The sequence below is a fragment of the Schistocerca cancellata genome, chromosome 9 (assembly GCF_023864275.1).
Source record: "Schistocerca cancellata isolate TAMUIC-IGC-003103 chromosome 9, iqSchCanc2.1, whole genome shotgun sequence".
In the NCBI taxonomy this organism is placed as follows: domain Eukaryota; kingdom Metazoa; phylum Arthropoda; class Insecta; order Orthoptera; family Acrididae; genus Schistocerca; species Schistocerca cancellata.
The window spans coordinates 41,733,288-41,755,530 of NC_064634.1; the positions used below are offsets into that span (position 1 = coordinate 41,733,288).

Consider the following 22,243-nt stretch of genomic DNA (forward strand, 5'->3'; position numbering starts at 1 on the left):
TCACAAAGAGACCTGAAGGACCATCGTATGGAGGAGGACCTCCTTTTGGATCTGGGAGCATTGCTGTATACAGGGTTGTCCCAAGTGCCCCCAAGTGAAATTCCCTGATATTTCCCCGATTTCCAGACATGTTGTAGCATTCTTCCCTGACAAATTTTGAGGTCTCAAGGTTAAGTAAAGACATAAGATGACAAAAAAATTTAAGGACTTCTTTATTTCTACCCATGTGAGCAAAAATCTTAAGTACTAACACCAACATCTTTTGTAATGAACTGTTTTTAGACGGAGAAAGCAAGCCCAATGGTCTATTGTTTCATTAAGAGCACTGATGTTAAATGTAACACATTTAGTGACAAAAATATGCATTTCCTTGGAGTCACAAGTCAGATTTAAAACGCCTTCATTGATTTCCGAAATAACCTCAGTAAAAAGTAGGCCTATTGAAAGAAGTGTATAAGGCTGGGAAGAGTTGGGAAAATGAACACTATAGGCCAATAAAATGTCGGTTCTACTATGTTCGTTATTGTCTGTTATCACTCACTGTGTTATGTATATTATTTTACAAGTATTGTGTGATTTTTCTATCAAGCAATACATGAGTATGTAGTGTACAAACTGTCAGCCACTGCCACCATTTTCTTCTTCGTATAATAAACACTTTCCAATATATAACAATATTTGAGAAGGAAAGTTGCTACTCACCATATAACGGAGATGCCGAGTCGCGATAGACACAACAAAAAGATTCACACAATTACAGTTTTCGGCCAATAAGGCCTTTATCAACAACACACACACACACACACACACACACACACGCAAACACACACACACACACACACACACACACACACACACACACACACACTCACGCAAACACACACACTCACGCAAACACACGCTCACACAAACACAAACACAAACACAAACACACACGCTCACGCAAAAACACACACACGCTCACACTCACGCAAACACACACACACGCACGCACGCAAACACACGCACGCAAACACACACACACACGCTAACACACGCACGCAAACACACACACACACGCTAACACACACACACACGCTAACACACACACACACACACACACACACACACTCACGACGCAAACACACACACACACACACTCACGACGCAAACACACACACACACACACTCACGACGCAAACACACACACACACACACACACTCACGACGCAAACACACACACACACACACACACACACACACACACACACACACACACACACACACTCACGACGCAAACACACACACACACACACACTCACGACGCAAACACACACACACACACACACACACACACACACTCACGACGCAAACACACACACACACACACACACACACACGACGCAAACACACACACACACACACACACACGACGCAAACACACACACACACACACTCACGACGCAAACACACACACACACACTCACGACGCAAACACACACACACACACTCACGACGCAAACACACACACACACACACTCACGACGCAAACACACACACACACACTCACGACGCAAACACACACACACACACTCACGACGCAAACACACACACACACACACTCACGACGTAAACACACACACACACACACTCACGACGCAAACACACACAAACACACACACACACACTCACGACGCAAACACACACAAACACACACACACACACACTCACGACGCAAACACACACACACACACTCACGACGCAAACACACACACACACACACACACACACTCACGACGCAAACACACACACACACACTCACGACGCAAACACACACACACACACTCACGACGCAAACACACACACACACACTCACGACGCAAACACACACACACACACACACACACACACACACTCTCACGACGCAAACACACACACACACACACACACACACACACACACACTCTCACGACGCAAACACACACACACACACACTCACGACGCAAACACACACACACACACACTCACGACGCAAACACACACACACACACACTCACGACGCAAACACACACACACACTCACGACGCAAACACACACACACACTCACGACGCAAACACACACACACACTCACGACGCAAACACACACACACACTCACGACGCAAACACACACACACACACACTCACGACGCAAACACACACACACCTACGACGCAAACACACACACACTCACGACGCAAACACACACACACTCACTCACGACGCAAACACACACACACCTACGACGCAAACACACACACACTCACGACGCAAACACACACACTCACGACGCAAACACAACATATACACAAATCTGCAGTCTCAGGCAACTGAAACCACAGTTTCAGTTGCCTGAGACTGTACACGTGTTTGTGAATTGCGTGCGTGTGTGTACGGTTGACAAAGGCCTTAATGGCCAAAAGCTATAACTGTGTTAATCTTTTTGTTGTGCCTATAGTGACTCAGCATCTCCATAGCAACTTTCCTTCTCTCATATTGTTACATTCCATCCTCGATTTTCCATTGATTGATTCAAATATATAAACTACTTTGAAAGTGTGAAAATGTAGGAGAGTACATAAAATGTCTACAAAAGACCACAATGTACACAGTACTTGTGGTGGGATGATCGGGATTCCTGAAACCCATCACCCGTGGCCTCTAGCCTGCCGAGGAGCACCACAGTCCTTTGTCCATGGATAAACTATGAAAATCCGCAGCATTACGCCTCACACAAACAGACCCAGCCTGCAGGTAGATCAGTGAGGCTAGATCCGATGGGCAGGTCCTGCACATTAGTGGGAAACGATGGGCTTCAAATCAGCAGGCCTGATCCATTACAGATACCCACAAAAACTGCCTTTGGTTTCGGACCACCTTAAGTCCACTTGCGTGGATTTGGAATGAAGATGGCGGACAGTGCATTACAACATATTGAGAATGCTCTTCTGAAGATCGGAAAAGTGGCACAAGGAGGAGCATATACGAAGAAGGAAATGAAGAACAAATTGCTAGCGGCAGTGAGTGAAATAAGAAAATGCTCAGAATCTTTGAAAAATGAAACAAAAGCAAAGAAGGAGGAGAATAGGTATCCTACGAGAGAGGTTAGGAACATCCAACAAAAGGAGACGAGCGAGGGAGAAGACAGCTGCACTGCCGAACAACCAGCGACATCTATCGGAGAAACACAGGAAACAGCACATAGTGGACTGCAGGGCACTTAGTGACATCTATTGGCGAAACGCAGGAAACAGCACATAGTGGACAGAGGCAGACGGAAGAGACACCTACAAGATCTGAGAAGAACTTCAACGGAGACATTGGAGTGTTTAGCTCTCTGGAAAAAGCAAAAAAAGACAGAAAGGGGAGAACTGAGGCATAAAGTGGAGGAGATAACTGATTTCCTGAAAAACCAACTATGGCTATTAATACAGGAGCAAATAAAACTCTAGAAAAGGAAAGTCACCTAGACCCAGAGAAAACCAAAACTGATTGAAACAACATACAAACCAAATACAACAACAAAGTTAAACCAGGGGGAACAACAATATACAGAAATCCTTTGCTCCAGCAACAAAATCAGCTACAAGTCCAAATCAATGCACATGAGCAACATAATAAAACCTGAAATCAGGTTAATGAACTAGAGGAACCAACTTTGAGTGCTGCGGTAGGAAGGAGCCGACAGAAGATACCAGAGTAAAAATAAAACCATAATGGGTACAAAAAAAGACAAAGAAATGCAAGTAGCAGAAACAACAGCGTGGCTATATATCGTTAACTTAAAGAGAACCTCCACAACTGATACAGTAGTGAAATACCTTAACAAGAACGGAATACTGGGACAACTAGAATGTGAAGAACTGCGCACACTGGGCGACAAAAAAGCTTTCAAAGTAGGCATTCCTTTTGAAAAGCTACAAATCACACAAGAACCAGAATTCTGGCCAGAAAACATAAAAGTACGTTGATTTCGTTTCCCAAGATGATCAATGGAAGAGGGAGCAGAGCTCAGCTAAACTAAGAAGAAAACCAGAAGAGCAAGAAATAAAAGCAGTCTTGTGGAATACGGAGGGAATAAAAAGTGCTCTTAATCTAACACCAACAGACTTTCTGTAAAACTCTGATCTTGCAATTCTAACAGAAACCTTCCTGATAGACAACTGGCAACAAAGATTTCTACAATTATCATCTAATGGCAAAGAAGGGAGAAAGAGGATGACCCATGGGAGGAATATCTATCTACTGAAACCCTGTTTGACGCCCACCAAAAAAATCATAATCCAAGAAAATGTATGCTACGAGAAGCAGCAAACATAAATATAATTGCAACCTATTTTAAACCACACACAAATGCTGTAGAAATAATTGACGAAATAGTCACACTTATCAAACAATGTGACAGCAAACCCACCATTATTGTAGGCGATCTCAACTGCAGAATAGACACGGAGAACTGTAAAACAAACCTAGTCACTGAAACTCTAGAAGAAGATGGTTTCACCCTACTGAACGATAGACAGATACCTACATACATATGCCACAATGGGAAAAGCACCATTGATATTGCATTAACAAGAGGAGAAATAGAAGGAAGTATTCAACCAATATGGCATGACTCCATTACTCCTATACGAAAGCACATTCCAATGAAGATGAAAATAAATAACGTCACGTCACCGCCAGCAAGAAAGACCCACCAAATCACACAAAGAAAAATAGACATACAAAAATTAACAAACCAGCAAGAACAAATAACACAAATAGAAACTTTAATAGAGGAAGGAGACCTTGAAAAAGCAACAGACCAAATAGAAGACCTCCTAAAAAATTTGATACAAACAAACCCAAAAACAAGGACAGCAAAAAGATGGTTCCATGCTGAATGCTACAGCAAAAGGAACACTGTTCTAAGAATGCTCCACAGACTAAGAAACCAGCATGACGAGGAAACATACAAACTGTACGCAGAAGAGAGGATAATCTACAAAAAACTAATAGAAGAGAAGAAACAAAAATACATAGAAAGAGAGGCAAAAAGAGAAGTGGATGAAGCAGAGAAAGATCCATACATAGCAGCAAGACCAAGAAAAATGGCTCATACACCAAATATAGACTTGAAGGAATGGGCAGACCACTTCAGTAAGATACTGAAAAAACGAGAAATCTAAACACCCCCAAAGAAAGAGAAACAACATCAAACTAAGGAAAAATACATTATATGGGAATCTCTAAATGAAGAAGATGTGAAAGAAGTAAGAAGAGCACTGAAGAACAAGAAAGCAGAAGGACCCGATACAATATATAATGAACGTATAAAAGATGCAAAAGAGGCCCTCCAACACGTATGGACCAAACTATTTAACAAACGCCTGGAACTTGGAAGAATTCCGACACAATGGAGACACTGGACAGTAAAAGTTCTCTACAAAGGTAGAGGAGACCTAATGGACCCAAACAAGTACAGAGGCATAGCCCTGGAAAATACTCAATTCAAGATGTTTTCAAAAATAATAACACAAAAAATCAAAGCCTCTGTGGACAGTCATCTCCCAGAACGACAAATGGGTTTCAGATCTGGAAGAGCAACACTTATGGCAGTCAGGCTGCTTCTAAACAACATCGATGAAGCGCTACAAAAGAAAAAAATGTTCTACACAGTGTTCATAGACTTTACCAAAGCCTTTGACCTACTGGAAAGAGATCTCATAGTCCGAAACCTGGAAAACACAATGGGAGAAGATAGCGTACGGGCAAGAATAATCAAGTCAATCCTCCAACTTAATCACAATATCAGACAACCTCTCTTTTTCGAACCTCATTCTGCAATCGAACGGAGTCTTACAGGGTGGCCCAATGAGCCCTTTGCTTTACATTCTTGCCACTGAAGTACTCCGAATTGGAGAAAATGAAGAAGATGTATACATATATGCATACGCTGACGACATAGCCGTAGGTTCAACAGATATACAGAAGCTGCAGAAAATCATTGAGAAAATAGGCAAATGGTGCAGTGAACACAAACTACACACAAACATAACAAAGGCAGAAATGCTGATTTTCAGAAAAGGAAGCAAAACACCCAAGAATGCGGAAATCAACATCAGAGGACAAAAAATAAAAATCTGAGACTTTAAATACCTAGGGGTGACATTGCAACCAACAGCCAAATGCTTCACAAAACATACAACAGAACACGCAGCCCAAGCAGTAATAGCAATACAGGACATCAAAAACATCCACCTACTCAGTCTAGAAACAGCCATGAAATTATTCAATGCAAAAATCTTGCCAATCCTGGCCTATGGGATGGAGGTTATATGGGACCACCTGACAGAAGAAAATCTAGAAACATTAGAAAAGGTAAAATCGACTTCTCTAAAAAGAGCACTAGGTCTCTCAAAGACAACAAGATCTAGACTAGTGTACCTGCTAGGGAGAGAGACATTCCTAATTGAAGACATCAAACTGATATATGATGCCACACACCAGGGCTTCCAGAAAGCAACTGAAGATCATGGAGGACAAACGAGAAAAAGTATGGCCGGAGTTCTATGGCACTGAAGCAAAGACGAACCGCTCATGGACAGCACCAAACTTCGAGCTGCGGCATGTCTTAACTAGACTTTCTATTCACGGCTTTAATCATCTAATTTGCAAAAACAAAACTTATCACAACCCAACCACAACATATGTATGTGAACTGTGTAACAAAGCCTGTGAACAATATCACATAGAACTGTGCAGTAAAAGAGTGAAATCGATAAATGAATATGCAAAAATGTAAAATGTAAAGGTAAATGTAAAATCTTAAACAAAGTAACTGTATATGGCTATTTGGCTGCAATTTTATTAAATAAAATAAAATAAGTCCACTTGTGTGGCCAGCTATTCATGTCACAGGCACCATGTTCATGAAACGACACCGTGATGATCAGTCGAAGCAACAGATAACTTGCGCGAATACTCTGAGAATCAATACTAATGAGGATAGATAGCAACTTACCATAAAGATGATCACTGAGCCGCAGATAGGCACGTAGAAAAGACAGTCACAGTCTCACAATTAAATTTTTGGCCTTAGCCTTTGTCAGAAAATGAGAGCACATACACATTCACACAATCATTCACACACAGCTTTTGCACATGTCTGCCATCTCCAGCCACTGCATCAACAGTCTACGAGAATCAGATCCAAACAAACCGCTCAGCATGCCTGCTTACCTCTCATCGGCAGCTGCTAGGTTAGTGGCAAGATGTGATGGTAGGACTCACTGCAAGCTGAAGGGAGTGGTAGAAAGGGGAGAAGCAGTAAGAATGAGGGAGTAGGGAAGTGGCGCATATACTCAGCTGCATCCAGTCAGTGACAGTACTTAAGATCTCAGTAAAGAAACAATTTCATCTCAGACAAAAATGAGATTTTCCAGAGTTTTTTTTCCAAATTCTCCTGATATTTCCCTGATAAGTTTGAAATTCCCTGATTTCCAGAACTTGTGGCAACCCTTTGTATAGTCCAGGGATTGCTGACTAAGAGGCATTTTTAACTACAAAAGAATGCACAACTCTAAATGATTTTCTTCAAATTGTTGGGAACATAGTTTGAGAATGGTATCTATGATTTTGATCAGAATTTGATGCTGTATGTAACATTTTGTAATACCTTCGAATGCCCATTTCTGGTGACCACTTTTGTCTCAATTTTGTGGGTGAAGATGATAACATATGTTTCAATATGTCAACATTTTGTTAGAACTTAATATTGTTCACTATCCTATGGATGATGATAAATATATTGAAAAGACTTATAGAAAATTATTTTGTTACAAACCCAGAAGAAGAGCTTCGGGAATTCCCACTGATGATGAATGTTCTGCTTGCAAGGTGTCCTTCCACCTAACACAGCAGTTACAGAGTGTGTCCAATGTGAACACAACAATGACTTCTTAAAAACAAAAGCATAAGGAATAAAACCATATCATCAGCCATAGCATTACTTTTTATTTTACTTGAAATAAGAATAATGAAAATTACATATTTTTCATGCATTCAAAGACAGCTACTCCCTTAAATGAATATTACGAACAGGATATTCATAGCAATTTATATATAAGTCATTACTCCAACATTCAATTCAATTGTATGAATTACAAAGAGGCAAGAATAAGCTGAATAATTTGTTTCTCCACAGCCTGTTTTCTGCGGAGGCTTGCATTAGGCAGCAGCAAAGATTTTTCATACAAATTTCATACTTTTTATAGCCAAAGCTTGCTTTGTACTTTATGATATAGAGTGGAACATTGATGTGCAATATCCTGAACCACGTGTCAGTGTCAAAAGAGCTAAACAGTCAACTTACTCCCTGTCTTTTCTTTCTGCCCCCCCCCCCCCCCCCAACTCAGTGATGATGAGAATCTAGTAATCATGGGTTGGAGTGGAATGCCACAGTAGAGGAAGGAACTGAATGCAGAGTTATGGAAGAAAATAATTTCAGTAGTAGGAATGAGAGAGAGCAGGAAGACCGAGTTCTGCAATAAATGTCAGCTATTAATAGTGGAAACACTGTTTAAAAATAAGAGGAAGAGGTATACTTGGAAAAAGGCCTGGAATTACAGGAAGAGAAAGATTGAAACATCGCATATTGGATTCTAAAGTGTACTGAAAAGAAGATATAAGCTCAGATCACAATTTAGTAGTGGTGAATAGTAGACTGAAGTCTAAGAGAATCATCAGGAAGAATCCATTAGTAACAGTACATCAATGGCCTCTATTGGGGGGGGGGGGGGGGGGGGGACTGTCTCCTGAAGTGAATACACAGAGGAAATGGTATTAGATTAAGTGTCTGAAAGAGCTTTGGGACACTTGAAATCGAACAAAGCAAAAGCAAAAAGCACATATATCATTTCTTCTGAACTTCTGAATAATTGGGGGAAGTGGTAACCAAAGTATTTTTACAGGTAGGCTAGCCAGTTTAGGAATATTTCAGAGTTTCAATATAATTTTAATTCTGATTTATTTTATTTTATTTATGCTGTTCAACTAAGTATTTACCATGAGCTCCTTCCTTCAGATCCTAAGTGCACGGTGAACCATGGCATCATCATCAGACATTGTTGTTTCCTGAACTTTGCTGACAAAACCAGCCAAATCCATCACAACAGGCAAACCATAGCGGAAGTGAGAATCGTGTCACATGGTGGTTGCTGGCTGCATCTTTGAGTGCAGAGCCTATTCTAGTCACTCTCTTGTGCTCCATGTTTTCTGTCTCTTGGGTTCCAGCCTTCTTATAGAGCAGATGGGTTAGGCCACCCGTCTCTGTAACTCTTTTCCTTCTTGATAGGCCATCAGCTTATTCACAAGTTAACTGCCTTCTCTCCTTCAATCTAGTCCCGCATTCTATCATCTAGAGTGGTGGGTGCCCACAGTCAAGCTTAGACAAACTCTTCTGTAACCCAAATTGTAGAATTTAACCAAAATTTACTTTGCTTCACTGTTTTATTCAAAAACTACCTGCAGACACCCATCTTCATCCATCCTGATCAGGCTCCAATTTTATGCCTGAACAAACTGACATCAGAACTTGAGACAGCAAGCTTTTGGTCTTAAGAGAGCCCGCTAAAAGTTTGGTTCATGTGTAATACTGTTTGGTCAGTGGAAAATTTGTCACCAGGCTGGTGCTGTTGTCTCGCTGATATATATCAGCACATATCACTCTGAACTTCGAGCAGAGCCCACTTCACCACACTGCTTGAAAGCAGTGTGCCATCCAGGTACACATGAACTTACCGCAGACTAGCCAGCACCTGCCTGTGAAATGCGAAGTGCATGAGCCTGCTGCCTGCCACTGCCGTAGCCTGGCCTGCTGGCCACACTGTACACACCACTGGACATGCTGTTTGCTGCCATTCAGTCATGTGACCCACCTGCTGCCCAGTATCGTGTTGCCCACTTTTGTGCCACCAATGAAGTCCAACAGGTTGTGTTCAGCAGAGTGCCAATCACTGGTTGTTCTCGGCTACAACTGGGCAGTGCCCATTCATTCTCATGGACAGCTAATTTGTCATACTCGCATAAAATGTGTGACGATTTGGCAGGGGAAGTCAGCCAGCAGGCTACGTCTGGGGAACTGTGCCTCTGTTGAGACCTTTGTGAGACCTTCACCACACTCGACAAGGGAATTCACATTGCTGCAGATATGCCATCCCCACGTGGACAGACAAATTGGGAGCTATTTTTAGAATGGAAGTGGTGAAAGCTTTCAAAATGTAGGTATGATGGTAGTGGTCTTCATATGGAGAGAGTTAAGAATGGAGACATCAGAGAAATGGAGGTCAACATCTAAAAAGATGGCATGCTAGGCTAAAGACCAGTTGAAGTGGACAGAGGAAAACCTGGAAAGGTTGTGGAGGAATGAAGATAGGGTGTCTTTGTCCTGGGTTCAGAAAATGAAAATACAATCAGCGAACCTGAAACAGACAAGAGGATTGGGGGTCTTGGGAGGCTAGAAAGGTTTCCATTAGATGGCCGATAAACAGGCCAGCACAGGAAAGTGCCATGTGGGTGCCTATTGCTGTATTACATATTTGTTTATACATCTTCCCTTCAAAAGGATGTAGTTGTGTGTGAGGATGCAACTGGTGTGGTTTACAATGAATGAAGTCATGGGTTTGGGCTCAAAAGTACTTTGGGGGTGGTAGTGTTCGAGTATAGCTAGGCTAGGGAAGTGCAACAGTAACAGTAGGGATCCATGTAGTAATGTTTGGGGATGGTCAAGAATCTGTGACGGAAGTAGTCTGTATCTTTGATGTAAGAGGCTAGGCTACAAGCAACTGGTTGGATGTACTGGTTAACAAGAGTGGTGATTTTTTTCAGTGGGGTCACAATAAACAGTTACAATGGGGTGCCCAGGATTACTGAGTTTCTTGATTTTGGAAAGAATGCAGAATGTAGGTGTGTGTGTGTGTGTGTGTGTGTGTGTGTGTGTGTGTGTGTGTGTGTGTGTGTGTGTGTGTGTGTGTGTGTAGAGGGGGGGGGGGGGGGGGGGGGCGCGATGACACACATTGAGATGAGGAGGGAAGTGGATTCAGAGAAGAGATTCTGGAATGGGTCTAATAATATGAGCAGGAATTTGAGGTTATGTTGGACTTCTGGAATGGGATCACTATGGTAGAGCTTGTAGGTGGAGGAGTGACAGTTGGCCTTCATTTAAAGAATAAATTTCTGAGAATGTTCAACTGGAGTATAACACTATAAGGAAGAAAAGCATTTGAGATGTGGTGTTACAGAAGGATGCTAAAAATTATATGGACCCATGCGATAAGAAATGAGTAGTTTCTCTGCAGAATTGGCACGAAAAGAAATATGTGAATAACTGAGAATGAGACGAGACAGGAAGCTAATATATGTTAATATATCAGTGAATAACTACCATGGTACTCGAGGTCATGATAGAGAGACCAAAAACTTACAAGTAAGACAGAGACTGGAATAAATACAACACTAACTGAGGACACTGGGTACTACTCTTAGATGGAGAGATTGGAACAGGAGAGGCAAGCTGCATCAAATCAGTCAGAAGACTGGTAGGAAAGAAAGTATATGCTACTTAAGAAACAAAAATTACATAGTACCCACAATATTTCAATACTCACACTGTATTATAATAATATAAAATTTTAATCAACATAAAATAACTGAGAATCTGCCACCATTTTTTTGTGAAATCCATCCTCCTCCATACGAAGAAAATACATTCAACCCACCTGAGAAATTGTGTCTCCTCAGTCATTTCGTCAAAACTTGATCTGGCCTCAGGATGACGCAGCAGTGACTTTGGGGTCATCAAAATGAGGGGCTTGCGGAATGGAAGGGCTATCTGCCGGCGCAGAATGTGGAAATAGTTGGCTGGTGTTGAGCAGTTTGCTACCTATTACAGACCAAGTAGATTCTAGTTTTACATTTAAGGTCTGAGACATTATAAACACACAGATAAAAGCTGGAGAATCAAAGGACATTTACAATAGTAATATTTATTTACTGCATTGAGACTCAAACCAGGAGCCTCCAATTTTGCTGGCAACGTGATAACAACTGCATTATTCATTTGTGCCTTATGGAGCAACTCAGTTTCACCTCGTTACTTATGTTCTGGGATCCGCAGCCAAGAGCTGGACCGATACATAGTTTTTTAACCTGTCACCGAATATTCACTGCAGATTACATTTTCCTAAAGAGCAGAAGATTTTTAATTTGTATTATTATCTTTTAAATATCCACAGCTGTACTTTGCGAGCCACCACAATGTGGCCCATAGTGTATCAGAATCAGTGGTCCATAGTGTACCAGAGCCATTTTCCCTGTTCTTATTCCATTTACAGGTGGTATGTGGGAAGGAGAGCCTGTCAAAACCCTTCAGTATGAGCTCACATTTCTCTAATAATAGTCTTGTGATCATTACGCAATATGTATGCTGGAGGATGTAGGATATTTCTTGAATTGTTTTGGAATACGAGCTCTCGGAACTTTGAGAGTAAGGCTCTCAAGGGACACACAATGCCTTTCTCATAGTGCCTCCCACTGCTGTTTAACAAGCTTCCCCATAAATTCAGCTAATTTAATTTGGTGATGGTTCTACATCAATGAATCATACTCAAGAATAGGTAAGCAACCTTGAGCACAAATGACAATTTCTAACGATTTAACCTACACATCCAAGTTTTACACCTATCTTCCCCACAGCTAAATTTATTTTGGCATCCACTTTAAATCATATCAGACTAATACTTCCCAGATACTTAAGTTGTGAATGATTCCAGTGGCTAATCACCTGCCAGATAATCAAACAATATTTTATCTATTCATTATTTATGCACTTGATGATATGTATGTTCACAGGCAAATGCAAATCTTTACACTAGTTACTGATCATCTACAAGTCTTTCTGCCTTTCAAAACAAGTTTCTAAAGATGTCACCACAATGTACACAACTGCATAGCCTGCAAACAGCATCATAATACCACAGACTATCTGCACAGTCATTTTATATGTATTGTGAACAGAAGTGACCCTTTGCCACATTATCATTATCAGTAAACATTATTTTCATCTTATAATATCTTATAATAACTGGTTTCCTGGTCTACCATCTGACTTGTTATAATAATTTCTTCCAAACAATGTTGAAGTTTACCTTTACAAGAGGGAAAGAGTATAATCTCTCTCTCTCTCTCTCTCTCTCTCTCTCTCTCTCTCTCTCTCACACACACACACACACACACACACACACACACACACACACACAAAACATAAATGTTAAAACATGATCCATTAAAATGTATTTCTTTTCATTTTTTTCCACTTTATGAATCTGAAAACTACAGCTACTGAACATAATTCCCTCAATGCTGCAAAGTCATACTGTTTTGATGAAATCTGATGGAAGCTGTGTCCTTTAACTTATCCAGATCAAGGATTCCTATATCTGTAGAATTAAAGGTCAGACATCTTCACAAGGGCATTCAAGCTTAAAGAAGATGACAAAGGAAAACTTTCAACGGGATCGTAACAAATTAACAAACATGGATTGCATGTGAAAAATAAGCATAAATGCTATATAAATTGTGTGTGGGCAGAATTAATTTGATATTTTTTCAACATGACATATATAAAACAAGAAACTTTGTTATGTTTCTGAGAGATACAAGATCTGAAACTGTTACCTACCTCAAAAACCTATTACAAGTTAAAGCAAAGGTAAAGATGTTTGCGGTTATCACAAAAGAGAAACATTTAGCATGTAGAAAATTTAGAGTTGGTAACTAAATTACATATCCTCATATTTCTTTCACATCGAATTATATTCCAAAATAATTCAACAATGATCATATAAAACTATATTATAGCTGTATAGCCTTGATAATTCTGGTTATACTTACAATCCAGTTGATATCGTGTAACTGTCGCACAGCAAACTCTTCACTCTCTGGTGGGAAATAGTCAGGGTCATCAGAAGACATCTGCAGGAATCTCTCTAGACGAGCACTAGAATGCTCAGGACCCTGAAAGAAATATAAAACATTTAATTAGATATATTTCAACAGCAAATAGATAAAAGTGAATGATTCTGGTTAAAACCCAAAAATACTTTAATCTTTGAGTTAAAATACAACAATAATTTCAAAATTGTATAATTATAACTTTTTACACACTTAATGTCTTCATGATTAGCCCCAGCTATTTTGAGAATTAAAAAAAAAAAAACAAATGAACCCACTCCACAAAAAGATTGTTATTACTGATACATGCAATAAATTTCCTGACGTATTTATTCCCTTAACAGATCTGCATGAAAAACTTGTCTTATCAGTTACTGCATACTTTTTCCTGTCACGTGTACTTGCAGTTGTGCTCCTTGAATTTAATTTTGCTAACTAATACTTTTTGTAGATTCAGGAGGGGACAGTTTATCTGTGTTCTGTTTTTCCTTGTGTACATCTAATACTCTTGCACTGTCAGTCCATGGTGCTCCATACATTGTCGCACTCTATGTATGGGTACTTGTCCTGCTACAAATGAGCCCATTTTCTCTCTCAAGGTACTTGCCACAGTTATACGATCCTGCACAGTTGAGTGAACCAATATGTCTGCATACTCTGGCATCAGTCACATAGGATTCTGAGATCTCTCCAGAACCCATTTCTTCCATGTTCATCTACACCTAAACCTACACCTCCATCTACGTACTACTCTATAAATCACACTTAACTGCCTGGCAAAAGGTTCATCAAATCACTTTCACAATAATTCTCCATTATTCCACTCTTTAACAGTACATGGAAAAAATGAAGTTCTATATATTTCTGAGCAAGTAGGTCAGTATCAACAAAGTGTTTTCGCATTCTGAGAAGAAAGTTGGTGATTGAAATTTCATGAGAATATCTGGCCAAAATGAGAAGCTTCTTTGTTTTAATGATGTCTACCCCCAAATCCTGTATCATGTCCATGAAACTCTCTTCCCTATTTCTCTATAATACAAAACCTGCTGCCCTTCTTTGGACTTTCTCGATGCGCTCTGCGAGCTGTGCTGGCTCATTTCACCATCAACAGCATTTTTTTTATTATGATTTAGAAGCTGCTGGGCTCTGATATCACTATTTTCCAGCCCTTTCAAGATTTTTTGAGCGCCTGTTAGTTATAAGACCCGAGCAAGGTTTTTTTTTTTTAATTATTATATTCCTTCCTGGAAGAAATTTTAGCTTCCTTCCTGTATTTCTCTTTTAGCGAAGCTTATTTCTTAGGACATAAGAACTTACTGGAAACTCTCTAAACCATAACTTAACTTGTAGTATAATCCAGGCACTTATCTTCTTTGTTGTTGACAGCACTTACTAAGTTGCTGGGAGAATGTTCCATGTCTGTGCCTTCTCGCTGCATGGGCCTGGCTTGCTTACGACCATGTTAATGGCTCTCGAGCATTTCCTACTGTGGCTCGCTGTTCGTTTGCACTTGCACATCCTCGCTGTCTGGGCTCAAGCTGAGTATCTTATGCTATCTGATTTGCACTGCAAATGAAAGTCTGCTGTTGGCAAAAAGGCCTTTGATTAACTGGCTTTGAACAGAAGTTTTCCCTTTAATACAAATTGTAACCTTGTTCTAAGTTTACTGTACATCTTTTGATACTGAACTTTTGTGGGTCTGCCTAATGTTTTGGAGAGAATTATCTAGAACTGTTTAATTATTTTAATTGGGTGGTTTATGTAAAATCATTTAATTCAAAAATTTTTGAAGGCCAATACTGTTAAGGTCTTATTTCTTGAATTTGTTTGAGATGATTATTATTGCAATTGAATAGCTGTCTTTCTTACCATTTTGAATGCCTTCATATTTGTAATGTCAAATCAACTTTAATTTTCTTAACTGTTTTTCAAAGAGGACCTGTTATTATCCAAAGAATAATTATGTTGTTTTTGTTGAAGAATAAATTATGTTAGTTGAAGAGGTATAGTCCTCCTATGACATTTCCCTGATCCTGGTAATTCACGATTTCACTCTGTAGATCCTATCTGGTAAGGATTCCACACTGTGCAGCTTTCACCAAAAGAGGATAAACAAAGTTTAGGCAGTCTCTACTAGATCCGTTGCATCTTCTGAGTGTTCTGCTAAAATATGCGATCTTTGCTTTACCTTTTCCTCAACATTTTAGATGTGTTGTCCTCAGTTTAAGTTGTTCGTAATTGTAATTCCTAGGTATTTAGTTGACTTAACAGCCTTTAAATTTGATTGATTTTTTGTTTAACAGAAGTTTAATTGATTCTTTTCAGTGCTCATGTGGATGGCCTCACACTTCTCATTACTGGGTCAACTGCCAACTTTGTACCATACAGGCATCTTTTTTAAATTGTTTTGCAATTTGTTTTGATCTTCGGATGACTTTACTAGACGATAAATGACAACATCATCTGCAAACAATCTAAGACGGCTGCTTTTACTGTCTCCTAAATTGTTTATAAAGATAAGGAACAGCAGAGAACCTGTAACACTATCTTGGGGAACAACAGAAATCAATTCGGTTTTACTTTATGACTTTCGGTCAATTACTACGAACTGCAACCTGTCTGACGAAATCATGAATCCACTCGCATACAATCTGCTTCCAAGTTACTTTTGAGGAATGGTGTTGAAAGCCTTCTGGAAATCTACAAATAAATACAGTATCAACTTGAAATCCCTTGTCGATAGCACTGAATACTTTGTGTGAGTGAAGAGCTAGTTGTGTTTCACGAGAATGATGTTTTCTAAATCCATGTTGACTGTGTCAATAGACCATTGTCTTCTAGGTAATTCATAATGTTCAATCACAATACGTTTCAAAATCCTGCTGCATATCGCTGTTAATGATATTGTCCTGTAAATTAGTGGATTACTCCTATTGCATTTCTCGAATATATTGGTGTGACCTGTGCAACTTTTCAATCTTTGGACATGGATCTTTCATTGAGTGAGCACTTGTATATGATAAGTATGCAGCTACTGCATCAGCTTACTCTGAAAGGAACCTAACTGGTACAAAGCTATTGTTAAGTGATTTAAGTTGCTTCTCTACTCTGAGGATATCTGCTTCTAAGTTCCTCATGTTGGAAGCTGTTTTCGATTTGAATTCTGGAATATTTACTTCATCTTGTTCGGTGAAGGAATTTCAGAGGGCTGTGTTTAGCAACTCTGCTTTAGCAACACTGTCATCAATATTATTTTCATTACTATCGTGCACAGAAGGCACTTTATTGTGTTTTGCAGCTAGCACACTTTACATACAACCAAAATATCTCTGGATTTTCCTCCAGGTTTTGAAACAAAGTTTCACGCTCCTGTAAAAAACCGTTAATCTTGGAAAATTTGGCACTTCTTTTTGCTGTTTCTGCAACAGTATTCTGACCTGTTTTGTGTACCATGGAATGTTTGCATGAGTCGTGGTATCCTGACCAACATAAGCAACAACATCGTGGAATAATGAACTGCAGTCTAAATAGACGATGATCCTGCTGCTGTCGAAATACAAAATACGCTGGAAGTCACTTCTCACTAACACAAATGACTCCGAAACAACCAACATTCAATGCAATGTCTCAACTTTGCACAGTTGTACTGAAATGGAAATCATTTGCAGATCGAAGTATGTGGTACATTTTATGCCAATTTTACATTTTTCATGATGTCGGAATTTTGATAGCCAACATTGTATGACATTTACATTTCAAACATGCAGCATTAATGAAAAATCTACACAAAATACCAAAAAATTCTGACTAGGACTGATTAGAATATATTTACTAATTTAAACAAGCACTGATGGTCTTTTTTTAAAAAAAAAAAAAAAGAAATTGGGGCAATATGTCTCCAGATTCTTGTACAATTTACTTCCCTCAGGTAGACTGCTGAGAGAGAAAATTCATGAAGACAAAAAAAGCAAAGAAAATTGCATTACCTCTGTGTGCCAATATTTGTGGAAAGCTATTTCAATTGTATAAAACACTATCTGCACTAATTGGGATGACGAAATTTTTTGGAAAGGTTATTTAGAAGTTTATGTGCAAAAATTGGAGCAGAGAAAGACAAACTGTTCTTATTATTAACAGATTCTCTCCATAATCAAAGGTAAACTTATTTCTTAGAATCAGTAATGTAGTGGGCTTTCTTGGTAATGGCAAAAATCACCTGTACCTGAGAAAATTGACATAACCCATTCTGTGAAAGCAAAATACTCAATTTCATCCTTCAACAAAAAACAAGGAACGACAATGCATATTTGAAAAAAAATCGTGTATGTTTGTTGCTGTTTGTAATGACGTGACTCCAGATACTGTGTGTAACTGTTTTCTAAATTCTGGCTGCAGTACACAACGATATACACATTTTAACTTTTTCTTCCATTTCAAAAGTATGGGCAACTATTCCTCCTACCCCTTTTCTTTCTACCTGAAAATTTCACAATTTGAAGGACGTCATTATCTGATGGAATGGATACACTTGTTTCTCTCAGATTATTTTTATCCTTTGACACTTTCTCACCTATTTGACCCTTGTTTATATTTTATGTACATCTATTGCTTCAGCTTGTCCAAACATTTAGGCAGCTCACAATCACCCAGGGTGAAACCACCTATATGTATTATCACAAAATTTTTCATGTATTCAGAATTGGTTAACAAACTGAATGACCAGGACCAAGTTACTGAAACTTCACTCAAGACTTCCCAAGAACTGCTTTGTTCCTCCCTGCATTTCGCCCATATTACTGTATCAAACTGAGACCTTGTCACCTTCCTTCCTCCATCACACGATCTGTGTGCTCATTGCAGGCAAGTTCTGGGCTGTGCAGTTTACAATCACTGTTTACTAAAATTGCATGTCTCCTGCGTGAAATTTTACCCCAGACAGTCTCATTTAAAAGAGCACCCAGGTATCATCACAGAAAATGAGTTACAATCAAAATTTAAAGAACCCATTAGTCACAGCAGGTACCATAGTGTTTAGTATAGAATATTCTTGGTTTGGCATCACAACTATTTTAGCATTATCTCGATCACCAAGTCTCCAAGACCTTGCCAGCAACTTTTATTTTACGGTATCATAATATAAACTTCTTGTCTCCCCGGGGACCTACCCCCTCCCCTTCCCGGCCGCTTTCACTGCACAGAACCGGAAGGACACTCCCTCACCCCCCTCTCCTTCACACGCCTTCCGCATTCCTCATGCCAGACTCTCTTGTCACCGCCAACCATGACCCGCAAACATCGGTTGGCAGCCTCCTCGGGCAATCAACACCCGAACGCACCAAGCTGCATATTGCACATGCAAATGTCCAGTCTCTGCCAGCTCACTTCGACGAGTTCAAATATATATTTCAAACTGCTGATATACACGTAATACTTTTGTCAGATACTTGGCTCAAACCAAGTATTCCTACAACTTCCGTAAACCTAGATGGCTATATCTTTCTCAGGCACGACAGATGCAACAGACGAGGGGGCGTAGTAGGGGTGTACATACACTGTTATTTGTCACCTACAGTACTACACACATCCGACAACAATGTAGATAAACAAGTGGAATATATGTTCATAGAGATCAAATCACTTAACAGAAAGTGCTTAATATGTGTCCTTTACAAACCTCCTAAAGTAGGTGGGTTCGCCTGCTTCGAAACTGCCCTCTCTAGTCTCGAATCGTCATATGAACATGTAATTATAGCAGGTGACACTAACATTAATTTTCTGTGCAATAGCCCTTCCACTGGGAAATTTAAGAGGATGCTTTCTTCCTCAAATATGACGCTACTTCATCTGGTGCCTACTCATCACATAACTACCAGTCACACTTTCATAGATATATTCGCAATGAAATCTCTGAACAGAATAATCCGCACCTCTCAAATATCTGCGCCTGGCATGTCTGCCCATGACATCATTTCCGTGACGTATTCACTAGAATGCCCTAGAAAGAAACAAAAACTGTCTACATACCGAGACCTCAAACGCATAAATTTGCCTGAACTCTAAACTGAGGCACAAGAAATAGTTTGGGGGATGACCTCTACTCCCCTCATGGACACAAACGACAGACTCCAGGATTTCACTAACAAAATTACTCAACTATATGACAAATATGCTCCAATAAAGACCAGAAAAGTAAAAAGGCAACCTGCACCTTGGCTGACTGATGAACTAAAACAGCTCATGAGTCTCAGAGATGCTGCACATCGAGCATACAAGATACACCCTACACCTGAAAATCATGCTGTATACAAGCAGAAACGAAACAAAGTCAGTCAAGCGGTGAGAAACGCTAAGCTCAGACATGCCCGTACATTAGCTGACAATAGATGTAGACCAGCTATCCTGTGGAAAAATCTCCGTAGTCTCGGTTTAGGCAAAATAAAAGTTGCAGAAAATCCCATGGTCCCAGCTGAAGAACTAAACCGATTCTTCACATTACCTACAACCAAAATTGATCCGGAAAAAAAGAGAGAGAGAGAGAGAGAGAGAGAGAGAGAGAGAGAATCATTGATTACTTCGTGGGGATGAACGACTGTAGCAAAGAAAAATTCTATCTACAGCACGTCACTAACAGTACTGTCAAGAAAGCCATAATGCGGATTAGATCAGCATCTACTGGACATGATGGTATCACTATCCAGATGGTAAAACTTATTACTGACCAACTACTGCCCTCTATAACAGACATTTTCAACGATTAATGAATCACAAGTGTTTTCCCTGAGGCCTGGAAACTGAGACAAATTAAGCTCATACATGACGTCTCGTCAGCAACGCGTCCTGTCTGGGAATATAAAATCACAATGGCGTTCCCCAAGGCTCAGTATTAGGTCCTATACTCTTCTCTCTTTATGTCAATGATGTGTCATCGGTCCTGACCTATTGCAAATATCACATGTATGCTGATGACCTTCAGTTGTATCTAAGTACGAAACCAAGCAATCTCAAGAAAGCTATTGAAAATTTCAATACTGACCTCGATGCACTGTCAAAATGGGCACAGGACTTAGGTCTAAAACTAAACCCATGTAAAACCCAAGCGATACTTGTTGCTCACTCTAAGCTCATTAGCCCAAAACTTCGGGAATCTGTACCACCTCTTATCCTAAATGGAACAAATATTAACTTCTCTCCCTCAGCAAAGAGTTTGGGAGTAATAATAGATGAAAATCTAAATTGGACAGAGCACGTAACTGCAGCGTGCAAAAAAGCATCAGCATCCCTTCGTGTCCTACAAAAATATAAAAAACTCTTCCCTTTCGATCTGAAAAAGAAGTTAGTACAAACGCTTATACTCCCAATCACTGACTACAGCGATATTATCCTACAAGGCCTCTCTCAGGAAAATTCCCGACATCTAGAACTGGTCACGAATGCCTGCGTCTGATATATCTGTGACGTTCGACTTTTTGATCACATTTCACCAGCATATGCAAAATTGTCCTGGCTGCGTGCAGACAAACGCAGAGATTTCCATACACTCTATCTCATCTACTGCCTTATAAATGTACACTGTCCCTCATGTCTCTCCTCGTCCCTAACGCTCATGTCGGAACAACATGACAGAAACACACATTCCCATTATAATAAAATCCTCTCCGTTCCACTCCATCGCTCAGTCACCTTCTCCAAGTCCTTTACAGTAGCGGGAACCCGACTCTGGAATAACCTCCCTCGTTATGTTAGAGAACTTAAAAACATGACCGGTTTAAAAAAACAGTTAATGACGTATCTACTTAAGCAACAGTAATGCCTTCCTCTGTACATGAGTGCACTTCACCTCATTACTTCCCTCTTCCCCCCTCCTTAAATCTCCCTTACCCAAAACTCACTATACTACTTTACACACCAAGATATTAATGTACATCTGCACAAACCTTCATTACTATTGGCAATCTTTCTCATGTTTGTCATTATTATTTGATTTTTTTTTACTGTTATTATTATTGCTTTCACCATAATCTGTATGTATAGCACCTGATGTAAAAATACTGCCAGCATTTACTTTATTAGGTCTTAGTCATGTTTATCATTATTATTTGATTCTTTGTTTTACTGTTATTATAATTGCTTTTATCATAATCTGTATGTATAGCACCTGTTGTAAAAATACTTCCGCATTTACTTTATTAGGTCTTAGTCACTACTCTTTATTCATATTGTCACTAGAGTAAGCT

General features: G+C 39.7%; 1 protein-coding gene across 16 annotated transcripts in view; it reads right to left on the bottom strand.

Annotated features, from left to right (window-relative positions):
* Nucleotides 1-22,243, bottom strand: part of LOC126100846 (2-oxoglutarate dehydrogenase complex component E1-like) — a 199,304-nt gene that overhangs the window by 33,195 nt on the left and 143,866 nt on the right. For 9 of the 16 annotated variants that reach the window (XM_049911515.1, XM_049911501.1, XM_049911505.1 and 6 more), the window contains exons 16-17: nt 13,950-14,072; nt 11,777-11,940 (exon numbers count right to left, since the gene is read on the bottom strand). The exons of 6 other annotated variants lie outside the window; for them this stretch is intronic. In XM_049911515.1, the coding sequence (XP_049767472.1) occupies nt 11,777-11,940; nt 13,950-14,072 (287 nt within the window). The remainder of the gene's footprint in view (nt 1-11,776; nt 11,941-13,949; nt 14,073-22,243) is intronic. One more of the 16 variants, XM_049911508.1, reaches the window with a different exon arrangement.